A 19,464-nucleotide genomic window follows, 5' to 3' on the forward strand; every position below is an offset into this window, starting at 1 on the left:
GACCAGGCTGGCCTCAAACTCAGAAATCCTCCTGCCTCTGCCTCTGCCTTAAAGGCGTGTGCCACCACTGCCCAAAAGTCTTGCATTTTTTTTTATAACCAGCAGCACTGATTTCAAAAAAGAATTGTCTCAAGATGGGGTTGCAGTAATGGCTCTGCCATTAAGAATACTTACTGGTCTTGCAAAGGACCCAGTTCAGTTTACAGCACCCATATGGCTGCTTATAACTATCTTTAACTCCAGTTTCAAGGGGTTCTGTGACCTCTTCTGACCTCAGCAGGCACTATATACTCATGCAGAGGGCACCAAATATATGCAGGTAGAACAGTCATGTATAAAATAAGGATAATAAATAAATCTTTTGTTTGTTTGTTTGTTTGATTGTTTGGTGGTTTTCAAGACAGGGCTATCCTGGAACTCACTCTGTAGACCAGGCTAGCCTCAAACTCAGCGATCTGCCTGCCTCTAAATCTTTTTTTAAAAAATAATGTAAATAGTATATCAAGAGGGGATTGGAGAGATGGTTCAGCACTGGCTGCTCTTCAGAGGACCAGGGTTCAATTCCCAGCACCCACATGGCAGTTACTATCTATACCTCCAGTTCCAGGGGATCCAACACCTTCACACAGACGCACATGCAAGCAAAACATCAATGAACATAGAATAAAAATAAGTTATTTTTATAAAAAAGATAATATGAAGAGTGTGACAAGCATGGTGACATATATCTGTAAACCTAGCAATTGTGAGGTCGAGCCAGGAAAATTAATGAAAATTTGAGGTTAGTGTTTAATATATAGTGAGATTTAGTCTTAAAAACCAAACAAGCAGCTAGCACTTAGGAGGCAGAGACAAGACGATCTCTGTGAGCTTGAGGTTAGCCTCGTTTACATAGCAAATTCCAGGACAGCGAGGATTACATAGACAAACAAACAAAACAGAACAAGCATAGAAAAATGCATACCAAGGGTATAAATTAAAAAGCATGTAGCCAGGCAGTAGTGGCACATGCCTTTAATCCCAGCACTTGGGAGGCAGAGGCAGGCGGATTTCTGAGTTCGAGGCCAGCCTGGTCTACAAAGTGAGTTCCAAGACAGCCAGAGCTACACGGAGAAACCCTGTCTTGAAAAAACCAAAAAAAAAAAAAAAAAAAGAAAGAAAGAAAGAAAGAAGGAAAGAAAGAAAGAAAAGAAGAGCATGTGATGGCGTGAGCCTGTGATCCCAGCGTTGTGGAGGGACACGCAGGAGGTCAAGGTTTCCTTTCAGCCATCCTGGGCTACATGTGGGTGGAGGTCAGAGGACAAGTTTTGGAAGTCAGTTCTGTCCTATCAGTGTGGGATCCAGTTTACACAGTGGAAGTTTACACAGTTTCATACTTTTATCCAATAAGCCATCTTGTCACCCTGACATAGGATTTCTTTTTCTTCCCCACAAGTCTAATGATATAATACAGTACTAAATTTCTTATATGTTTTGAATAAACTTTGCGTTGTTATAATACTCTTAATTGTTACTGATTTATACTTGCCTGTATTTTACTAAGTATATTTTCATTAGTATCCATAAATTTAAATTTTTTGTGAGGATATGTTTGTATGTGTTTAGGTTTTGAAAATGCTACCCTGACTCAAATGCTTTGAAAAACCCTACACATTTTTGGAAATGACTCTTTGTGGCTCTGAATATGGTAGTACCTTTGGGACTTGGGTCTGATTGCAGTGACACAAAAGATATGAAACTTCTTCGTTACTTAGTCTTGGGAGAGCTTCTTTAGTTTAGTAAAACTATACTACAGTTTTAGAGACTACACCCAAAAGCATTTATCTGTATTTATACAAATATGACTAAGTAGGTATAGGACATACTGGATATTAAGGTGCATCTTGAGTGTGTTCCTGTGCACCTGTGCAGGTGGCATGGAGCCTAACACGTAGGCCTGGTTGGAAAGCCGAGGCCACACCACCCTGCTTGGCACACAGTGGCCAGGGAGACGGAGGAGGGCTGAGTTGAATTGCCTCCTCTCTGTACCACCTGAAATAGGACTCATCTCAGACAACTACCATCAGAATCTTAAACAGTTGTGCATATTTTAGGAGTTGTCATTTGTAATGTGCTTACCACATTCTAGGCCTAGAGACACAGAATGGAAGACCCAGTACCTGCCCTTCAGACTAGCTGTCTGGAAGAAAGAACTACCAGATAGGCAGGCATCAGTAAGATATCCATGTTGCTAGACATGGCCAAATAGTGAGAGGTAGAAGTAACTGGGAGTCGCAGGGCCACATAAGTACGCTAACTTAGCTTTACATTGTCAGAGGGGCTCTCCGACAGAATGGAGGGGAAAGGAATTCCCCTAAAGCAGTATTTGGGTGTGCCTAGCCTCCCCACTCCCATCTCCCCCTCTTGAACTTGATCAACTCTGGAAACAGAGGAGCTACAAGAGAGTGCTCCCATATGGTCATCCTAGTGAAGCAGATGGAGGTGACAACAGAGCAGCTTCTAAGAGCCTTCCCAGAATGGTTTTCTAACCTAGTGGGTTTGACTGCTGTTGTAGCAAACATCCCATAGCTGCCTTGACTTCCACCTGTTTAGTAACTCCAAGGAGGTTGCAGAAATGTAGATGGGGTGGGGCAGTGGGTTGTGGGGGGTTCTTTCAGGTCACAGCAATGGCTATCACATCAGTGAGTTCTCCCTGTGAGGTGGTAAGAGATAATGTCAGGTGACTTACCTATAAGATTTGTTCTTCTGTTATTCACAAATGTATTTATAACAAGGCCAGGACTGATAGTGGCCTGAGAGCTAGAGGCCAGGGTGAGAGGGCAGTGAACCCATGTCCTCTGCAGAGAATATGGCCTCAGGAACTCACATCCAGCCAGGTCATCCATCTGTGCATACACAGTCAGCACTAACTGGGCCCAGTGGATTACAGAAGCAAAAAGAAATGGCATCAAAGGGGGATGATAAACTGGGAAGTCTTCATTTACTGGGGGAGGGGTTGTACTTGTATCACAGTTTGCATGGAGAGGTCAAAAGACAAGGTTTCCTCCTTCCCCCATGCTCATTCTGGGCACCAACTCAGGTTGTCAGGCTTGGCGACAAGAGCCTTTTGCCCTCTGAGCCATCTCTCCAGCCCATATAGATGAAATTTTCAAAGAATAAATAAAAAATTTTTATTTGGATCTCTGGGTTTTTTGTTTTCATTTTTTTTTTTCAAGACTGAGCCTGTCTGTGTAAACCGTCACCACCCCCAAACCTTCCTAGAACTCACTCTATGGACCAGGCTGGCCTCGAACTCAGAGGTCCACCTGCATCTACCTCCAAGTGCTAGGATTAAATGCATGAGCCACCACTTGGGTCTCTGGTTTTAAAGCCAGCTTTGTCCACATAGCAAGTTTCAGGCCACTCAGAGCTACATAAAACCAGAAAGCAAAATGGAATTAGGTGTTTAACCCGAACACTCAAGATGCACAGGCAGAGAGGTCTCTATGAGTTCGAGGACTGCCTGGTCTGTATAACAAGGTCCATATAGAGCTATGTAGTGAGACCTTATTGCCCCTTCTCCCTGCCCCAAGACTTGTAAGTTCACTCTGTAGTCCTCTTTTAAGGTATCCAACATAATTTTTCCCACTATTTTTTCTTTATTAGAAATTTCAGGGGGTTGCTCCTTCAAGGATTTCTCCTAAGAGAATAACCACAGTGGTTACACAGAACACCTGGAGCATGCTGAGCTTTTGAACACTACTCTCCTCTCCCCCTACTTTATGAAGAAAAGATTGTTCATGCCACTTGATCCAGTATCACAAGAATAAACAAATAAAGCCTTACTTCCTACTGCCTCTCTCCAGTGCAAGAATGATAATTTCCTTAAAAATTTGATGTGCAGCCTTTACATATTTCATGGACTTTGTGAACACAGAGACCTTTAATTTTCCAACAGATCTTTTTCCTTTAGACTTTATTCCATACTATATAGAGTTCTGGGTTCTCTTTCATTATGGTTGTCTTACTACTTATTTGGGGTTTATGTTTGTTTATTTGTTTGTTTGTTTGTTTTAAGCAAGCCAAGCTCTCTGGAACCTAGGCCTACCTGGGAACTCACCATGTATGCCAGGCTAGCCTCAGACTCAATAGGTTTCCTGTCTCAGCTTCCCCAGGTACTAAGATTATGGCCATGAGCCACCACACCTTGTTACTGTTACTCGTTAGGTCAATCCTCTACTAAATGTGTCCTTGTAGTATGTAGTTCATTTTGAGCAGTTTATGAGAGTGCCCATATAGAAAAGTGGACTTGATAGGTCAGATAGTTCCGTAATGAACTTTGAAAGTTATTTCCAAATTTGTTCCTCAAGGGATGCACATATGAATTTATAATATTAAAGATTTTTGGTTTTTTGTTTTTGAGACAGCAGTCTTACTGTTGTAATTCTGGCTTGCTTGGAACTCACTATGTAGAGCAGGCTGGCCTCCAACTCCTAGGAGCCAGGCAGCCTGTCTCCCAAGTGCTGGGATAAAGCTATGCAGCAGCATGCTCCCCATGCCCCCAGGTTTTGGGGTTTATTTTTTACAAACAGGGCAGAAAGGTAGCCTTGAGTCCGATGATCTAAGTTCATTCCCTGGAGCCCACAAAGCCATGTATAGGTGAAAAGAGAAATTCAACTCCGAAAAGTTGCCCTCTGACATCCAAATGCAGCACCATGGCTCAGTCTCTCCCCCTCAAAGAATTAAACAAATATATAGTGTCCTCAGCAGGAGTCAGAGGAGCCTCACAGACATGTCTCCTGGTCCTCCGTGACAAATGAAATCTCACTGCTTTAATTTATCCTGGGACTAATTTATTAACCACTAAGCTCTATTTTTTTATTCAGCTTATGTGTAGGTAGAAGATAAATTATATTAATTCAGTATGATTCTAGATCATTATAATTTGTTCAACATCTCTCTAATCAAAAGCTTTTCAGGCAAGTGGTGGTAGTGCATCCCTTTAGTTCCAGCACTGGGAAGGCAGAGGTAGGTGGATCTCTGAGTCTGAGGCCAGCCTGGTCTGCAGAGTGAGTTCCAGGACAGTCTGGGATATATAACATATCAAAGTACTATCAAATAGTAAGTGTCTTACTGCAGCCCAATATAAATAGACTTTGGAATGCTGTTTTTTATTGGTAAAATTATGTTGATAAATTATTTGATAAAATGTTAACTGAAACTGAAAATGGTTGCTGTGGTCTAAAATTACAAAGAAATTTGACTAAACACTAAGAATATAAGACAGTTTTTGTTTGTATATTTAGTTTATCAGTTTTTAAGCTTAAGATCCATTTATTTGCTGTGTGATAGTTTGCAAATCTTATATACATGAAGGCAAAACAAAGCAAGAAATTCAAATAAAACTTCATGTGTAACATGTAACTTTATGCCAGTGTTCACAAACCTTTGTTGTTTTCCACCCAATCAGTGAGCTTCTTCTCACCTCTCCCTGCAGCCTAAGTGTGATGGGCAGGTCTTACTGACGCAGGTGTGGGAGCACCTGAATCTCGTTGAATGTGACTACTTTGGTCTGGAGTTCAAGAACGTCCAGTCCTGCTGGGTATGTGCTTTTGATTTGCTTGTGGACACTGGGTCTGACTGTGCTGTAGAGTAATTATGGCATTCGCCGTAGTTACAAAAAGTCTTTTAGGTCATACTATAATGATGTAAACAAGATGTTTTCTAAGTAACACATTATGCTATTAAAGTACTTGATTTTCACCCATGGGGAGCATATCTGCCTTTAAGCCTAAGTGCATATCTTCCCTAAACTCATTCTACCTGTTCCTACCTGTGCTGAGGAAACTTGAGATGCCATGGCAACCACTCATACATCCTGCTAGATCTGAATTGTGTTCAAGTCGAATTTGAGCCAAGTGGACTGATTTTGCATCACTTTACTTATTAAACAACCTGTAAAAAGTGTGGGTTTTATTATTTATAGATGTGACTGTTTGAAAAACAAAAAACCCTGTCAGCCCTTTAGGTCAGAAAGTGTGTCCTTGTCCTGCTCTGTCCAGGGCCTGAGCCCTGGGCTTGCTGGAGTTTGTCTGCTCTGGTACCACAGCAAGCAGCTCCCACTCAGCAGCGCTCTGCTTGAGACTGCAGAGTTACCCGAATTATTGCTATAGAGTTAGTGAATCAGTGCTAACTCTTGAAGCAGGCACTGCAGAGCTTCCTGTACAGTTTATTAAGATATGATTAATGTGTAAGGGGACAGTAGAATAAAATAGTCTGTCATAAAATTTCTTAATTATTTGTATTTTGTAGCATACTTAGTAAATGAAGAAAGTATTTAATAGTTTATTCTTTTCTCTTAAAAACCCTCTTTAGATTTGGCTTGAACCTATGAAACCCATCATAAGGCAAGTACGAAGTAAGTACCTTATTTAACTCTTTTAAAACCTTACTCATACAAGGTGCTTTGTTCTGGAACAGTAAATTTAGATGTATTCAATAGTCACCGTCACTGCTTTGTATCGGTGGCAACATAGTCACAGTGGATAAACTTGAAGTCACTTTATGCTTGGTTTTAAGCTATAATGAATAAGCATAAGGATCCTAAATTTAAATCATCCTAGATAAGTTAGCTCAGATTTGAAAGTCATAGTATTTGTTCCTTGGTATCTTAGTTGTAGGTCAATATGAAGGGTGAAAACAGAAATTTCTTTCTAGGTTATGAAGAGGCATTGCAATGCCTCTTTTGTTTATTTGGTTTTTGGGGTTTGTTATTGTTTGAGACAGGGTCTCTCTATGTAGCCTTTGCTGTTTTTTAAATTTATTTTTTTTCTTTTAAAGATCTATTTATTTTAATTTGTATGAGTACACTGTAGCCGTACAGATGGCCATGAGCCATCATGTGGTTGCTGGGAATTGAACTCAGGACGGCCCCACTTGCTCTGGCGTAATTCACTGTAGCTGTCTTCAGATACCCCAAAAGAGGGCGTCAGATCTCATTACAGATGGTCGTGAGCCACCATGTGGTTGCTGAAATCCGAACTTAGGACCTTCAGAAGAGCTGTCAGTGCTCTTACCCACTGAGCCATCTCACTAGCCCCCTTAAATTTATTTTTATTTTATGTGCATTGGTGTTTTGCTTACATGTAATGTCTGTGAGGTGGTGTTGGATACTCAGAAACTGGAGTTCCAGACAGTTGTGAGCTGCCATGTGGGTGCTGGGAATTGAACCCTGGTACTTTAGAAGAGCAGCCTGTGCTTTTAACCACTGAGCCATGTCTTCAGCCCTACAATGCCTCTTTTAGGAAACTTTTTTGGAGGACTAGAGAAATGGCTCTTGCAAGACCAAGGCTTGGTTGGTCCCCAATATCTTTATGGCAGCTTATAACTGCCTGCAACTCCAAGGCACTCCAAGGGCACCAGGCACACATGTTGGGCACACACATACATGCAGGCATGTTGACCACATACATACATGCAGGCAAGCACTTCTATGCCTAACAAAACAACCTTTTTTGTTTGAGGCTTGTTTGTTTACTTGGTTGCGTTTTGGTTACAGGAAGAGGAGCAACTTCTTTGCATGTATTCCAAGCTGCCCTTGCACTCACTATCCTCCTTGCATCAGTCTCCCAGCTGATGGGATTACAAGCACGTGCTGTCATGCACAGCATTGACTACACCTTTTTAAAGCAACTACATTCAGGAGAAAGGACACATGGAAGTGACATGCTGAGAAGAAAGGGCTGCTCCTTGTCCCCTAGAAACTGCACAGCATGGTTACATTTCAGTGGCCGGACATCAGATCTGCACTGATCTTACTGTAATTCATCCTGAAATAAAAACAGGGGTATATTATGTTTGTGTATGTGTTTTCAAGAGGCACAGTCCTCTGTAGCTCAGACTGCTCTTGAACTCTTGATATTCCTGCTTTAGCTTCCTGAGCACTGGAATGCACCACCCCTCCTGACCTGAGTTTGTTCCTCACATTGTTGTTGGTGTTGCTTTTGTTTTTAGGGACAGTCTTACTCTGTAACCCAGACTGACCTCAGATTGACTGTGTAGCCTAGGATTGCTTCTGATGCACAGCGATCCTACTGCCTCAGCCTCCCAGGGCTAAGGATTACAGCCATGAACCATCACACCTGGCTATAATTATTGTACTTTTTGGGAAAGGTCCCCTGTAATCCATGCTGACCTCAGATTTACTGTGTATCCAAGGATGATCTAGAACTTCTGGTCCTTCTACCTCTACCTCTCCGTGCTGGAATTATAGACATGCACCACAGCTGGCTCTTTGTGGCCTTAGGGTGGAACCTAGGGCCTTGTGCATTCTAGACACAAACTCTACCAACTCATTATATCCTTTCTACCAATTTTTTTTCTTTTTTTTGGCAGGGTATATAGGATATAACTCCAGATGACCTAGAATTTGATTTGTAGACCAGGTTGGCCTTGAACTCACAGAGATCACCATGCCTGGCATTAATTTAAAAGTTTTAATGTGTAATTTCCCACCTACTAAAGAATGTACCCAAGCAGTCTCTGCTTAAAACAAAGTATTGAAATTCCCTAATATATATGACTGGTAGTTAAGGACTTATAAATATGTGTGTAGGAAGTTTCTTAATTTTATTATAGAAAGAAAATAAATATGGAGATTAACCTTATCTGTGAAATTTTATTTATTTTGTTTTTACAGAGCCAAAGAATGTGTTGCTTCGCCTGGCAGTAAAGTTTTTCCCACCTGACCCTGGTCAGTTGCAAGAAGAGTACACAAGGTAAAGGGCTCTGCAGTCCTCTGCCGTGAGTGGGTGGGATAAAGGGCTCCCTCTGTCAGGGCTCTGCAGTCCTCTGCCGTGAGTGGGTGGGAAGGAGTGAGGCTGTCTTTCTATGTGGGTATTACTCAGTGTGACAGAACTGTGATTTTACTCCATTTCATTTATTTATTGTGAAATATTATGATATGCTACTTAGTGGTACAAGTTTATGAAAATATTTCTTGTATTTAAAAAGATTGAACTCCTTCCTGCTGGGCCTTACAGCCAAGTTAATGTACACCTTGAGATCATGTAAGGCTTATCTTTGTTTAAGTTAGAATTTTAATTGCTGTGGAAAAACACCACGACCAAAAGCACCTTGGGGAAGAAAATGTTTATTTCAGCCTAGAACTCTCAGGTCATACTCCATCACAGAGGGAAGTCAGGGTAGGAGGCAGAAGAAGCCTGTGGGCAGCAACTGGAGTGGGAGAGCACAGCTTACAGGCTTGCTTCTCAGGCTTGCTCTCAGGCTGGCTTCTCAGGCTTGCTCAGCCTGTTTTGCAACCCCTTTGGGCTGATCCCACCTATGTTAATCATTAATCAAGAAAGTGCACCACAGGCCTGCTCACAGACATTCTGATGGGGACATCTTCTCAGTTGAGGTTCCCTCTTCCCAAATGACTCTAGCATGTGTCAAATTGACAAGACAAACAAGCAAACAAACAAACAGAAACAACCAATATCCTGTTCCTACTGTGTGCTCAGAAGTTTAACCTGCCTTTAAGAGAATGTCATAACAATGAACCTTGCCTTGGATTTCTCAGACAGTCAGCTTTTACAACCTCAGCTAATTAATGGCCTCAGTCTAGAATTATGTACTCTTCCATGCTCCTGATCCAGAATAGTGTGTGTGTGTGTGTATGTGTGTGTGTGTATGTATATATGTGTGTATGTGTGTATATATGTGTGTATGTGTGTGTATGTGTGTGTATGCGCGTATGTGTGTATGTGTGTATATGTGTGTGTATGCGCGTATGTGTGTATATGTGTGTATTTATATATGTGTGTATGTGTGTGTATATATCTGTGTGCGTGTGTGTATGTGTGTATGTGTGTGAGTGTGTATGTATATATGTGGGTATGTGTGTATATGTGTGTGTGTGTGTGTGTGTGTTGTGGTAACTGTTTGCTAAAAGCAGCCAGTAAGTCATCAGCAATCTTATGAAATAAACATTCACCAAAATGTTGGCAACAACATATGGATATTGTTTGTCTGAGCAAGTTGGGGTTGGTGAAATAACTGCTTTCTGGAAACCTGTTAAAGATTTCTGTAAGGATTCCCTCATACCTTTCCTGTGCTGTGTTTCTTATGTATGTCAATAATTCAGTAACAACAGACCACCACAGATAGGACAGTAACCACAAGTGCAGACAGGAAAAAAACTGGAGAACTCAAATTTGGGCTTGTCTTGGTCAAATTAATACAAAATGGGGTGCTTTGTTTTCATTTCTCAGTGCAACATCAACACTCTCTGGTACCTCTGAGGTTATCTTTAGTGCATTTAACCTACCTACCCCATCTCCTCTTTCCACTCCCCACCCCCTTTCACTCACACACATACACACACACACACACACACACACACACACACACACACACACGAATGAACAAGAACAGTTGGGACATCTCAGTATAGGTAAAGGCTGCCAAGCCTACTGACCTGAATTCAGTCCCCAGAACCCAGAACAAAGAGAAACAACCCCCACAAGTTGTCTCCACCTTTCGCATGCATATTTTTTATGAAATTAATTTATTTTTTACACTTCATACTCCATTCCCTGCCCCCTCCAATCCATTCTCTGACTGCTCCACATCTCACATCTCTTCCCCAGACCTCATCTCCACGTGGATGCCCCAACCCCCCCCCCGCCCCCCCGTCTGACCTCTAAACTCCCTGGGGCCTCCAGTCTCTTGAGGGTTAGGTGCATCATCTCTGAATGAACCCAGACCCAGAAGTTCTCTACTGTATGTGTGTTGGGGGCCTCATATCAGCTGGTGTGTGCTGCCTGGTTGGTGGTCAGTGTTTGACAGATCTCAGGGGTCCAGATTAATTGAGATGCTGGTCCTCCTACAGGATGCCCTTCTCCTCAGCTTCTTTCAGCCTTCCCTAATTCAACAACAGGGGTCAGCTGCTTCTGTCCATTGGTTGGATGCTAATATCTGCATCTGACTCTTCAGCTGCTTGTTGGGTCTTTTGGAGGGCAGTCATGCTAGGTCCCTTTTTGTGAGTGCTTCATAGCCTCAGTAATAGTGTCAGGCCTTGGAGTGTCCCCTTGAGCTGGATCCCACTTGGGTCTGTCACTGGACCTTCTTTTCCTCAGGCTCCTCTCCATTTCCATTCCTGTAATTATTTCAGACAGGAAGAATTATGGGTCAGAGATGTGACTGTGGGATGGCAACCCCATCCCTCACTTGATACCCTGTCTTCCTGCTGGAGGTGGACTCTGTAAGTTCCCTCTCCCTACTGTTGGGCATTTTATCTAAGGTCCCTCCCTTTTAGTCCTGAGAGTCTCTCACCTCCCAGGTCTCTGGTGCATTCTGGAGGGTCACCCCAACCTCCTATCTCCTGAGGTTGCCTGTTTCCATTCTTTCTGCTGGCCCTCAGTCCTTTTTCCTCACCCAATACCAGATCAGGTTCCCCTCTGCTCCCCCTTCCCTAACCCCCCTCGCCCCCGTCCACTTTCCCTCCCAGGTCCCTCCCTCCCTCCCAGGTTCCTCCCTCCCTCCCCACTTGTGATTGCTTTCTTCTCTCTCCCAAGTGGGACTGAGGCGTCCTCACCTGGACACTAAAGCTTGTTGACCTTTTTGAGTTCTGTGGACTGTATCTTGTGTATTCTGTACTTTTTATTTTTTATTTTATTTTTTTTGGCTAATATCCACTTATTAGTGAGTATATACCATGCATGTCCTTTTGGGTCTGAGTTACCTCACTCAGGATGATATTTTCTAGTTCCATCTATTTGCCTGCAAATCTCAGGATGTCCTCGTTCTTAATAGCTGAGTAGTATTCCACTGTGTAAATGAACCACATTTTCTGTGTCCATTCTTCTGTTGTGAGACATCTAGGTTATTTCCAGCTTCATTCCCAAATCAGTAAATGATGGAGGATATGAATACATTCTAGGAGATACAGATAAGAAGCATCTTAGCAGATGTTCCTTACACTGACACAAGTATGAAGTAGAACTTGGAGAAGGACTGATGCTTTACACTTGAAAATAAAACTTGGAGTGTTAGAGCAATCTCCTCTCCCTCTCCCTCTCCCTCTCCCCCTCCCTCTCCCTCTCCCTCTCCCTTTCCTCCTCCCCATCCCCCCCTTCTCTAAGACAAGATCTCTTTGTAGCCTGGCTGTCCTGAGACTCACTCTGTAGACCAGGCTGGCCTCCAACTCAGAGATCACCTGCCTCTAGAACCACCCAGCTTAGAACAATTTCAAACCAGTATTCTTTGGGTGGTTTAGATTATGCATATGAATAAAATTAGTCAAATTCTGCTCACATGAATATTTATCAACCATCAGTAGTCCTTATGAATAGAAAATAGAGTGGGTAGGGCAGGGGTATCAGGAATTACCATTGTTTCTCTAATTACAGGCTACTTTTCTGCAGAAATTACTGGCAGACTGTTAACAGCAGTCATCTAGATAGGAAAGATTAGGAAATTTCTTTTCCTCATCTTTTATGCTTATGTGTATTGATTTTTATAATGAGAAAGAAAGCAATAACTTTAAATTTGCTCAAGCCTTGTGTGATGGTGCACACCTTTAATCCTAGCAGAGACAAGTAGATCCATGAGTTTAGACCAATGCTCTTGTATACAGAGCAAGTTCCAGGACTTCTCCGTCTACACAGAGAAACCCTGTATTGAAAAACTTAAATAAGATAAAAATAAAATGGGCTCAAACCTGCAGGTCAGGTGCAAATGAAAGCGAGTGGGATGCTGCCATAGTGCCAAAATGACTTAAGTCTTGACTGGACCACACTCAGAGGTGGGTCACAGTGAACCCCTCTAAAGGCTTCATAGATCATGGAACATCCAGGAACTTGTAGAATGTCAGTTCTGAGGTGCGTGAGCACAACTTGTTAGGTTGATGGAGACAGCTACAGTCAGCACAGCCATGCTTCTGTCAGTGGGTGTCAGCTACAGTCAGCACAGCCATGCTTCTGTCAGTGGGTGTGAAGCAGACCTTGGTAACTCACTGCAATTCAAGAAGTCCCATGGATTCTCTTTTTGGAGGGAATCACTTATAAATCATATTCTCCCAAATTAAACAAAAACTCTCTAATTTAGGATCCTGAGTCTGAGAATTAGAGTTCAAGTAGGTTTGGGGCAATCTGTTTTGTTTTTGCTTTGTTATTGAAAAAGATTCTTATGGGTAAGGTTGACCTTCAACTCACTGTGTAGCCAAGGATGATGCTGACCTGCTTCCTGACTGTTAGGATTATACGCTTTGGCCACCACAGCCTGTTTTTATGTCACTAGATAAAGCCCAGGGCTTCGTGCACTTGATGAGTACTGTACAACACCCCAGCCCTAGCGAGTCAGTTAGCCCGCTTACTTTCACATGGAAGATCTTTCTTCCATGTCATGTATTCAGGACTGCATCTGTGGCAAAAGAAGAAAAGTTCAGATAAAGTTACGTGAAATAGAAAACAGAAATTTCTTGTCCTTGCTCACCTCCCCACTCCCTAGGGAAGGACTGACACTGTGCAGAAATCTCTCCACACTTTGAGTGCACACAGCACAGCAGACCATAAGGAGATTGTGTGGCAAAGCAGTGTGGGGAGATGCACCTCAGCAGTCAGCAGAGGCTTCTCCCAGTTGTAGCCATCCACGGCTTTTCACTTCAAGCACTGTCATTCACCTCCGTGCTGTTGAGGAGAATCCCACTTTTTCTGTGGAAATATCGCAAAGAAATATCATTGTGACATGGCCTTGTGAACTCTGGAAATATTGCTGTGGAAAAGCTTAAATTCTAAGAGAATGTAGGTGCTCCTGTTAGCTGTGAGAATACTCAAATAGGAAGAATACAGAGCTTGGCATGGCATCTGCATAAGGGTGATAGGAAAGTTCTTGAAGCACTCCATTTTGTTTTTCAAAAAAGGAAGAATAGTAATTTTAAATGTAGTAATCTAATTTTTAAAAATTTTAAATATAAATTTTAAAATTTTAAAAAGTAGTAATATATACAAGAATTTCTGTGTACCACGTGTGTGCTTGGTGGCCACCTAGTCATTAGATCCCCTGGAACTGGAGTTACAGTTGTAAGCCACCATGTGGGTGAAGGGACTTGAACCTGGGTCTTCTAGAAGAGCAACAAGTTCTCTTCTCTCAGTTGCTGAGCCATCTCTCCATTCCCAAATCTAGTAAAATTTTAATACCTTGTACCAAAGTGTAAATTTCTAGGAAGACAGGGAGTTTGTGTTGTTCACCATGTTTTGTAGCTCCCAGAGCAATACTGAGAAAGAACTTATTGAAGGGATAAGTCATCACTTATTGAAGGGATAAAAGAAGATTATATTTTCCTGTTTATTATTTAGAGACAGAGCCTACTATTATGAAGTTCTGGCTGTCCTGGAACTCACTATTCAGACCTTAAAGGCTGACCTTAAACTCACAGAGATACACCTGCCTCTGCCTCTGAAGTGCCAGGAGTGAAAGTGTGTGCCATTGTGCTTGGCCTCATAAATACTTTCAGATTCCCCTCTGTATTTACATTTTCACTAGTGGTATTTTAAAGTGCTTGTGTCTTAGGTCCTAACCAAGACAAAATATTATCAATATGCTTAAAAGTATCTCAGGTACATTTGAAACTGTCATAATTGTGTATTTCTGTTCTTTCATCCAAAGCTGAGTGCAGTTTTATAATATGAATTTATGAACTTGTTAAAGGTGTTGCCTTGAAGAGTGTGATTGTGTGGGTCAGTGCTATGCCTGAGAAGGCCAGTATCTCTATACTGTTGTCAGACAGAAGCCCTTCTGTATGCTGAGCACTTTGTGTGTGCTCTGACGTGCATGGCTCAGTCTGATGAAGAGATTTGTGTTCTGACCTTTGGTGTCTGCTTGTTTTGTGAAAGGGCTTTTGTGACATTGCCTGCTCTTGGAGGGAGGGCCCAGCATTTTGCTCAGTGCTGAGCTGCTGCTTCCCAGAGCTCTCTTATAGAGGCATGTCTGTATTATGTCCAGAGAACTTTTGGAGTTGATCTGCTCTTGCTTTGAACTTCCTTCTAGGTACCTGTTTGCCTTGCAGATCAAGAGAGACCTCCTGGAGGAACGGCTGACCTGCACAGCCACCACTGCGGCCCTTCTCATATCCCACCTTCTGCAATGTTAGTATCTTCACATGGAGAGACGGGCCCAGTCCTGGGCTCAGGCTCTGTAGAGCTGCCGTTAGTTGATGTGCTCATGAGTAATTGACATGCCTGGTCATTAAAGAAATGGACGTTTCCTTAGGTATATTCTGGATAGGAGGAAAGCTAACATTGGCAATGTATAATAGCTCTGCATATAGACTCAAGTTACATTCATTCTTTAGAGTTGTCTCTCATTGCCTGTGCTTTCTCTTTTCCCTCCCCAGTGCTGGGGGAGAACACAGAGCCTTGCACATGCTAGGCAGGTATTCTGCCACTGAACCACAGACCTAGCCCTTGGATGCTGTGTTGGCTTTGTTTATGTTTTTAAGCAGCTTGGCCGGGCCTTGAACTCAGTGTGTGCCCCACACTGACCTCTGCTTCCATGCCCCATCTACCCTTATCTAATTTAACAGCAATCTGTATCCAACCCAAGTCAAGCTGTAAGATTCGCAGCACACCCAGAAAAGGGCCTCCAGAGAGTGAGTTACAGTCCGTGCCGTCTAAACAGTAACAGTACAGGAAGAGAATGCAGCAGTCCGTTAGTACCTTTTATGAAACAAAAGATGATAAAGGTATTTAAAAACTAAACTTACTTCAGAAATAAGCTGTGAGAGGTATAGCAAGAGGCTCCAAGATACGGGTGCATGCATGCGTACAGGACTTATGAAGCTATCAGCCATAGGAATCAAAAGGGAAGGGCCCAGATCGTTTCTAAACTAATTACGAGGCCATATCACGGTACATTTACTATGTGAAGGCAAAACATTCATACACATAAAATTTAAAAAAAAAAAAAAAAAAACTTTTAAAAAATCAGAAAATTAGGAAGCTTTCGAAAAGTTGAAAAGCCCTAAAGGGAGGGAAAAAAGATTTAGCACGTGTTTTTCTAAAGCAAAATAATGATTCTGGTCATAGTATCCATGAAACAATTTATGTGTAAACTGACTTTTTAAAATAATAAGCCAGGGCTAGAGAGATGACTCAGAGGTTAAGAGCACGTGCTGTTCATGCGTCCTCAGGCTGTTCCCAGCACTCACAGGGTGGCTCACAACCTTCTGCAACTCCAGTCCCAGAAGTACAGTGCTTTCTTCTGACTTCCTTAAGCTCTGCGTGCACGTGGTACGTGGACGTGGTATATCACATGCAAGCAAAACACATAAAATGTTTAAAAATTGTTTAAAAAGTAAAATAAAAACAGTAAGTCATTTTACTCAGGGTTCACTATAAACACTCATCAGAATTTTTGATCTTCAAGAGTTGGAGGGAAAATCTCAAACCTTTTCTTGTGTTTCCCTTTGAACAGTGTATTTGGAAAAAATAAAATATAAAACATTTGCATGCACAGATACCATTTATTTCAAAACTGAAGTGACAACTCTCATTGTTTCTTCTCAGCGGAAATCGGAGATTATGATGAAACCCTGGATCGAGAACACCTCAAAGCCAATGAATACTTGCCCAATCAGGAGAAATCTCTGGAAAAGATACTAGACTTCCATCAGAGGCACACGTAAGTGAGGAATGAGGTAGTGTAGTAAAGATGTTTAACCAGGAGCTGTTATTCAGGCTTCTGCAGAATTTGAGCTGAAGTAACAGTGGTTGTTGTTGTCTGTTCTCAGGATAGCCCAGTGTGGAGTGAGGAGGGTTGAGTGAGGAGGGGTGAGTGAGGAGGGGGAAATTCCACAATAAGGGTTGGGACATTGGGCGTGGGGGAGCCTTTATTTATTCCAGATGTGACTTCCTGTGAGCATCTCTTTCCTGCTGTCTGCTTAATGAGATGTTGGCCACATTCACTTCTGTTTTCTGGGGATGTAACGTGGGCTATGGACACATAGCATACTACATGTTAGGAGACCTATATGTGCATAATCTCAGTTGTTTTGCAATGACAATAAAGATACCAGTATCACTTATGACACTTCCTCCAACCTACTATTTGGTAACTAGATGTGTTTGCATATAACTTCAAGTAAGTTGTAAAACTGACGATTTAGTGAATTTAAGTGAAACATTTTACTTTTACATGCATAGAAGTGTGAACCACCTGCCTTCTAAAAGCAAAATCTTCCATGTTGCTTTGTTGGCTGCTTTCTCTGTTTTCCTGGCTCAGTCTTTAATTCGCTTTGACTCTTATTTTACACCACAGTGTTTTGATGTGTAAAAATGTCCTTCCTTACAGGGGCCAGACTCCTGCAGACTCAGATTTCCAGGTGCTTGAGATTGCAAGGAAGTTGGAAATGTATGGCATCAGGTTTCACATGGCTTCTGACAGAGAAGGGACCAAGATTAATCTGGCAGTTTCTCACATGGGTGTCCTGGTGTTCCAGGTAGGTGGACAGGCAGGGAGGGGCCAGGGCAGGCCATCCTAGTGCACACACTGAGTTAATACAGTTTGTTGTTGCTATATTCATTGGTAGATCTTTGTTGTGATGAGTGAGTGCTATCGATGTGTGGAAGAGAATCTTAGCATATAATCTGATCTGACCTCTTACAATGAACAAGCTGCTTTCTTGTCCTTCTCTGCCACAGTAAAACTCTGTTCCCTGTCCTGAAACTCACGAACCCCCCACTACCTCCAGGACTGACCATTGCCCAAAGGATCTGTTCCCTTCTCAGTGTTTATCCTATATGTTGAACCATAGTCGCCCCCTAGGATCTTAAACTGGGGCTTAGGATCCTGTCTGGAGGCCTATGGACATTCTAGGAAAATAACTCTGCTGGGCTATGAGAACTTTGGGTCACAGGGGGCTCAGTTAAATACAGTGAGTCTGATAATAGGCTTGTATATATGAAGAGCAGTTGCAGCCTAGCTGGCAGACCCAGGGAAAGCAGTATAGAGGTCTCCTCATGTGGTTTGCGCCAGAGGTAAGAAGCAAGGCACCTCCCTGAAAATGCTGGCCAGATTGACAGGAAACTGGAGACTACTCTGAAAAGCTCAACTCCTGGCACCCGTAGGTGCTGATGCCACTACCTGCAACAGCAGCACTAGTGTAGAAGCTTCTCTGAGAAGTTGAGGACTGGGATGGCACAGAGAACCCCATTTGTCCTGAACCTGAACACATCTTTGTCAACTTGAGTGCACTCAGTCCCTGCTTCTACCACAGTGTCTTAGCAGCTGACTATGATTTGTCTCTTGCTCTAGAAGGGGCGTGATTTTGCCAGCTGAAGATAGTTCTGTGATTGTGTGATGTTTGGAATTCCAGGGACTTTTTAGAGGGTATGTAAATGCTAGTGCCCCAATAGGGAGGTTGTTAGTTGGTTGTTGGTGGATTGTTGGTGAATTGTTGGTTGTTTTGGTTGTGGTTTGTTAAGTAGTTGTACATAAAGAAGAAACCACAACAAGAAATCCTGACAGTAAACATCAAATTTGCCCCAAGGAACTCAATGCCCCCATCAGCAGGAAGCAGGCTAATGATAACATTGCCCCCTTTCTGTCCCATGACTTTATTCAGGGAGCTCTTCCCTTCCCCCTTCATCCTTTTTCTCTCTTATCTCATGTTAGGGGCCTTGAAGGGTCGAAGAAAAGGGTGGAGAAGGGTGAAAGAAAGAACAACTCACAAAGTAGCTAAAAAAACCAGCAACAAAGAGGCATCTATCCTCATCCCTCAGATCTTTATATGCATTTCCTACATATATGGTGTATCGTTACATAATCACAGTGCACTTACTACTGACACAGTAATACAGTTATTCCAGTTGTCAGCGAGCTGAGTCAGGGGATCACAAATTCTAGGCCAGGTGAGGCAACAAGGAGGCCTCAAAAGGAAATGACTTAGCATGGCAGGAGGATGGCTTGCTTACTGTCTAACCTGGTGGCCCGAGTTCCATCCTAGAACCCACGTGGAAGAAGAAGAAAACTGACTTCTGCAACTTGCCCCCTTACCTCCACATATGTTTCATGGCGTGTGTGCACCCACGCACACACACATACACACATGCATGCACACACACAAACATTCACAAAATAATAATAAATTTTAATATTTAAAAATTACAAGATCAAAAATTAAAATGAGATCATTTGTTTTGTTAGGCTCAGTGGTGATATCCTTTTATAGCTTTGTTCCTCCAGGACGGAATCTAGTCTAAGGCCAGATGTATCATTTACCGATCACATCTTCAGTCTCAGTCCATTGAGTCTGGATTGTTTACTGTGGTCTTCCCTTTTTCATTATGTTTTATGACATTGACATTATTGAAGAGTCTCTTTTACTTCTGATAATACAGCCCTCATTGTGGCTCATTGGATGTCTTCTGTGATTATACAGGTAACATGTTTCCAGCAAAGCCCCTAGGAAATGTCACATTCTTCAGG

General features: G+C 42.4%; 1 protein-coding gene and 1 pseudogene across 1 annotated transcript in view; both read left to right on the forward strand.

Moving 5' to 3' along the window:
* Farp2 (FERM, ARH/RhoGEF and pleckstrin domain protein 2) overlaps positions 1–19,464 on the forward strand; it is a 108,056-nt gene that overhangs the window by 43,582 nt on the left and 45,010 nt on the right. Inside the window, exons 3-8 of the mRNA XM_031368499.1 lie at positions 5,477–5,581; positions 6,355–6,397; positions 8,678–8,756; positions 15,028–15,125; positions 16,545–16,659; positions 17,329–17,476. Of these exons, the coding sequence (XP_031224359.1) occupies positions 5,477–5,581; positions 6,355–6,397; positions 8,678–8,756; positions 15,028–15,125; positions 16,545–16,659; positions 17,329–17,476 (588 nt within the window). The remainder of the gene's footprint in view (positions 1–5,476; positions 5,582–6,354; positions 6,398–8,677; positions 8,757–15,027; positions 15,126–16,544; positions 16,660–17,328; positions 17,477–19,464) is intronic.
* Positions 13,790–13,889, forward strand: LOC116089565 (annotated as a pseudogene).

The sequence above is a fragment of the Mastomys coucha genome, unplaced genomic scaffold, assembly GCF_008632895.1.
Source record: "Mastomys coucha isolate ucsf_1 unplaced genomic scaffold, UCSF_Mcou_1 pScaffold14, whole genome shotgun sequence".
NCBI classification, from domain to species: domain Eukaryota; kingdom Metazoa; phylum Chordata; class Mammalia; order Rodentia; family Muridae; genus Mastomys; species Mastomys coucha.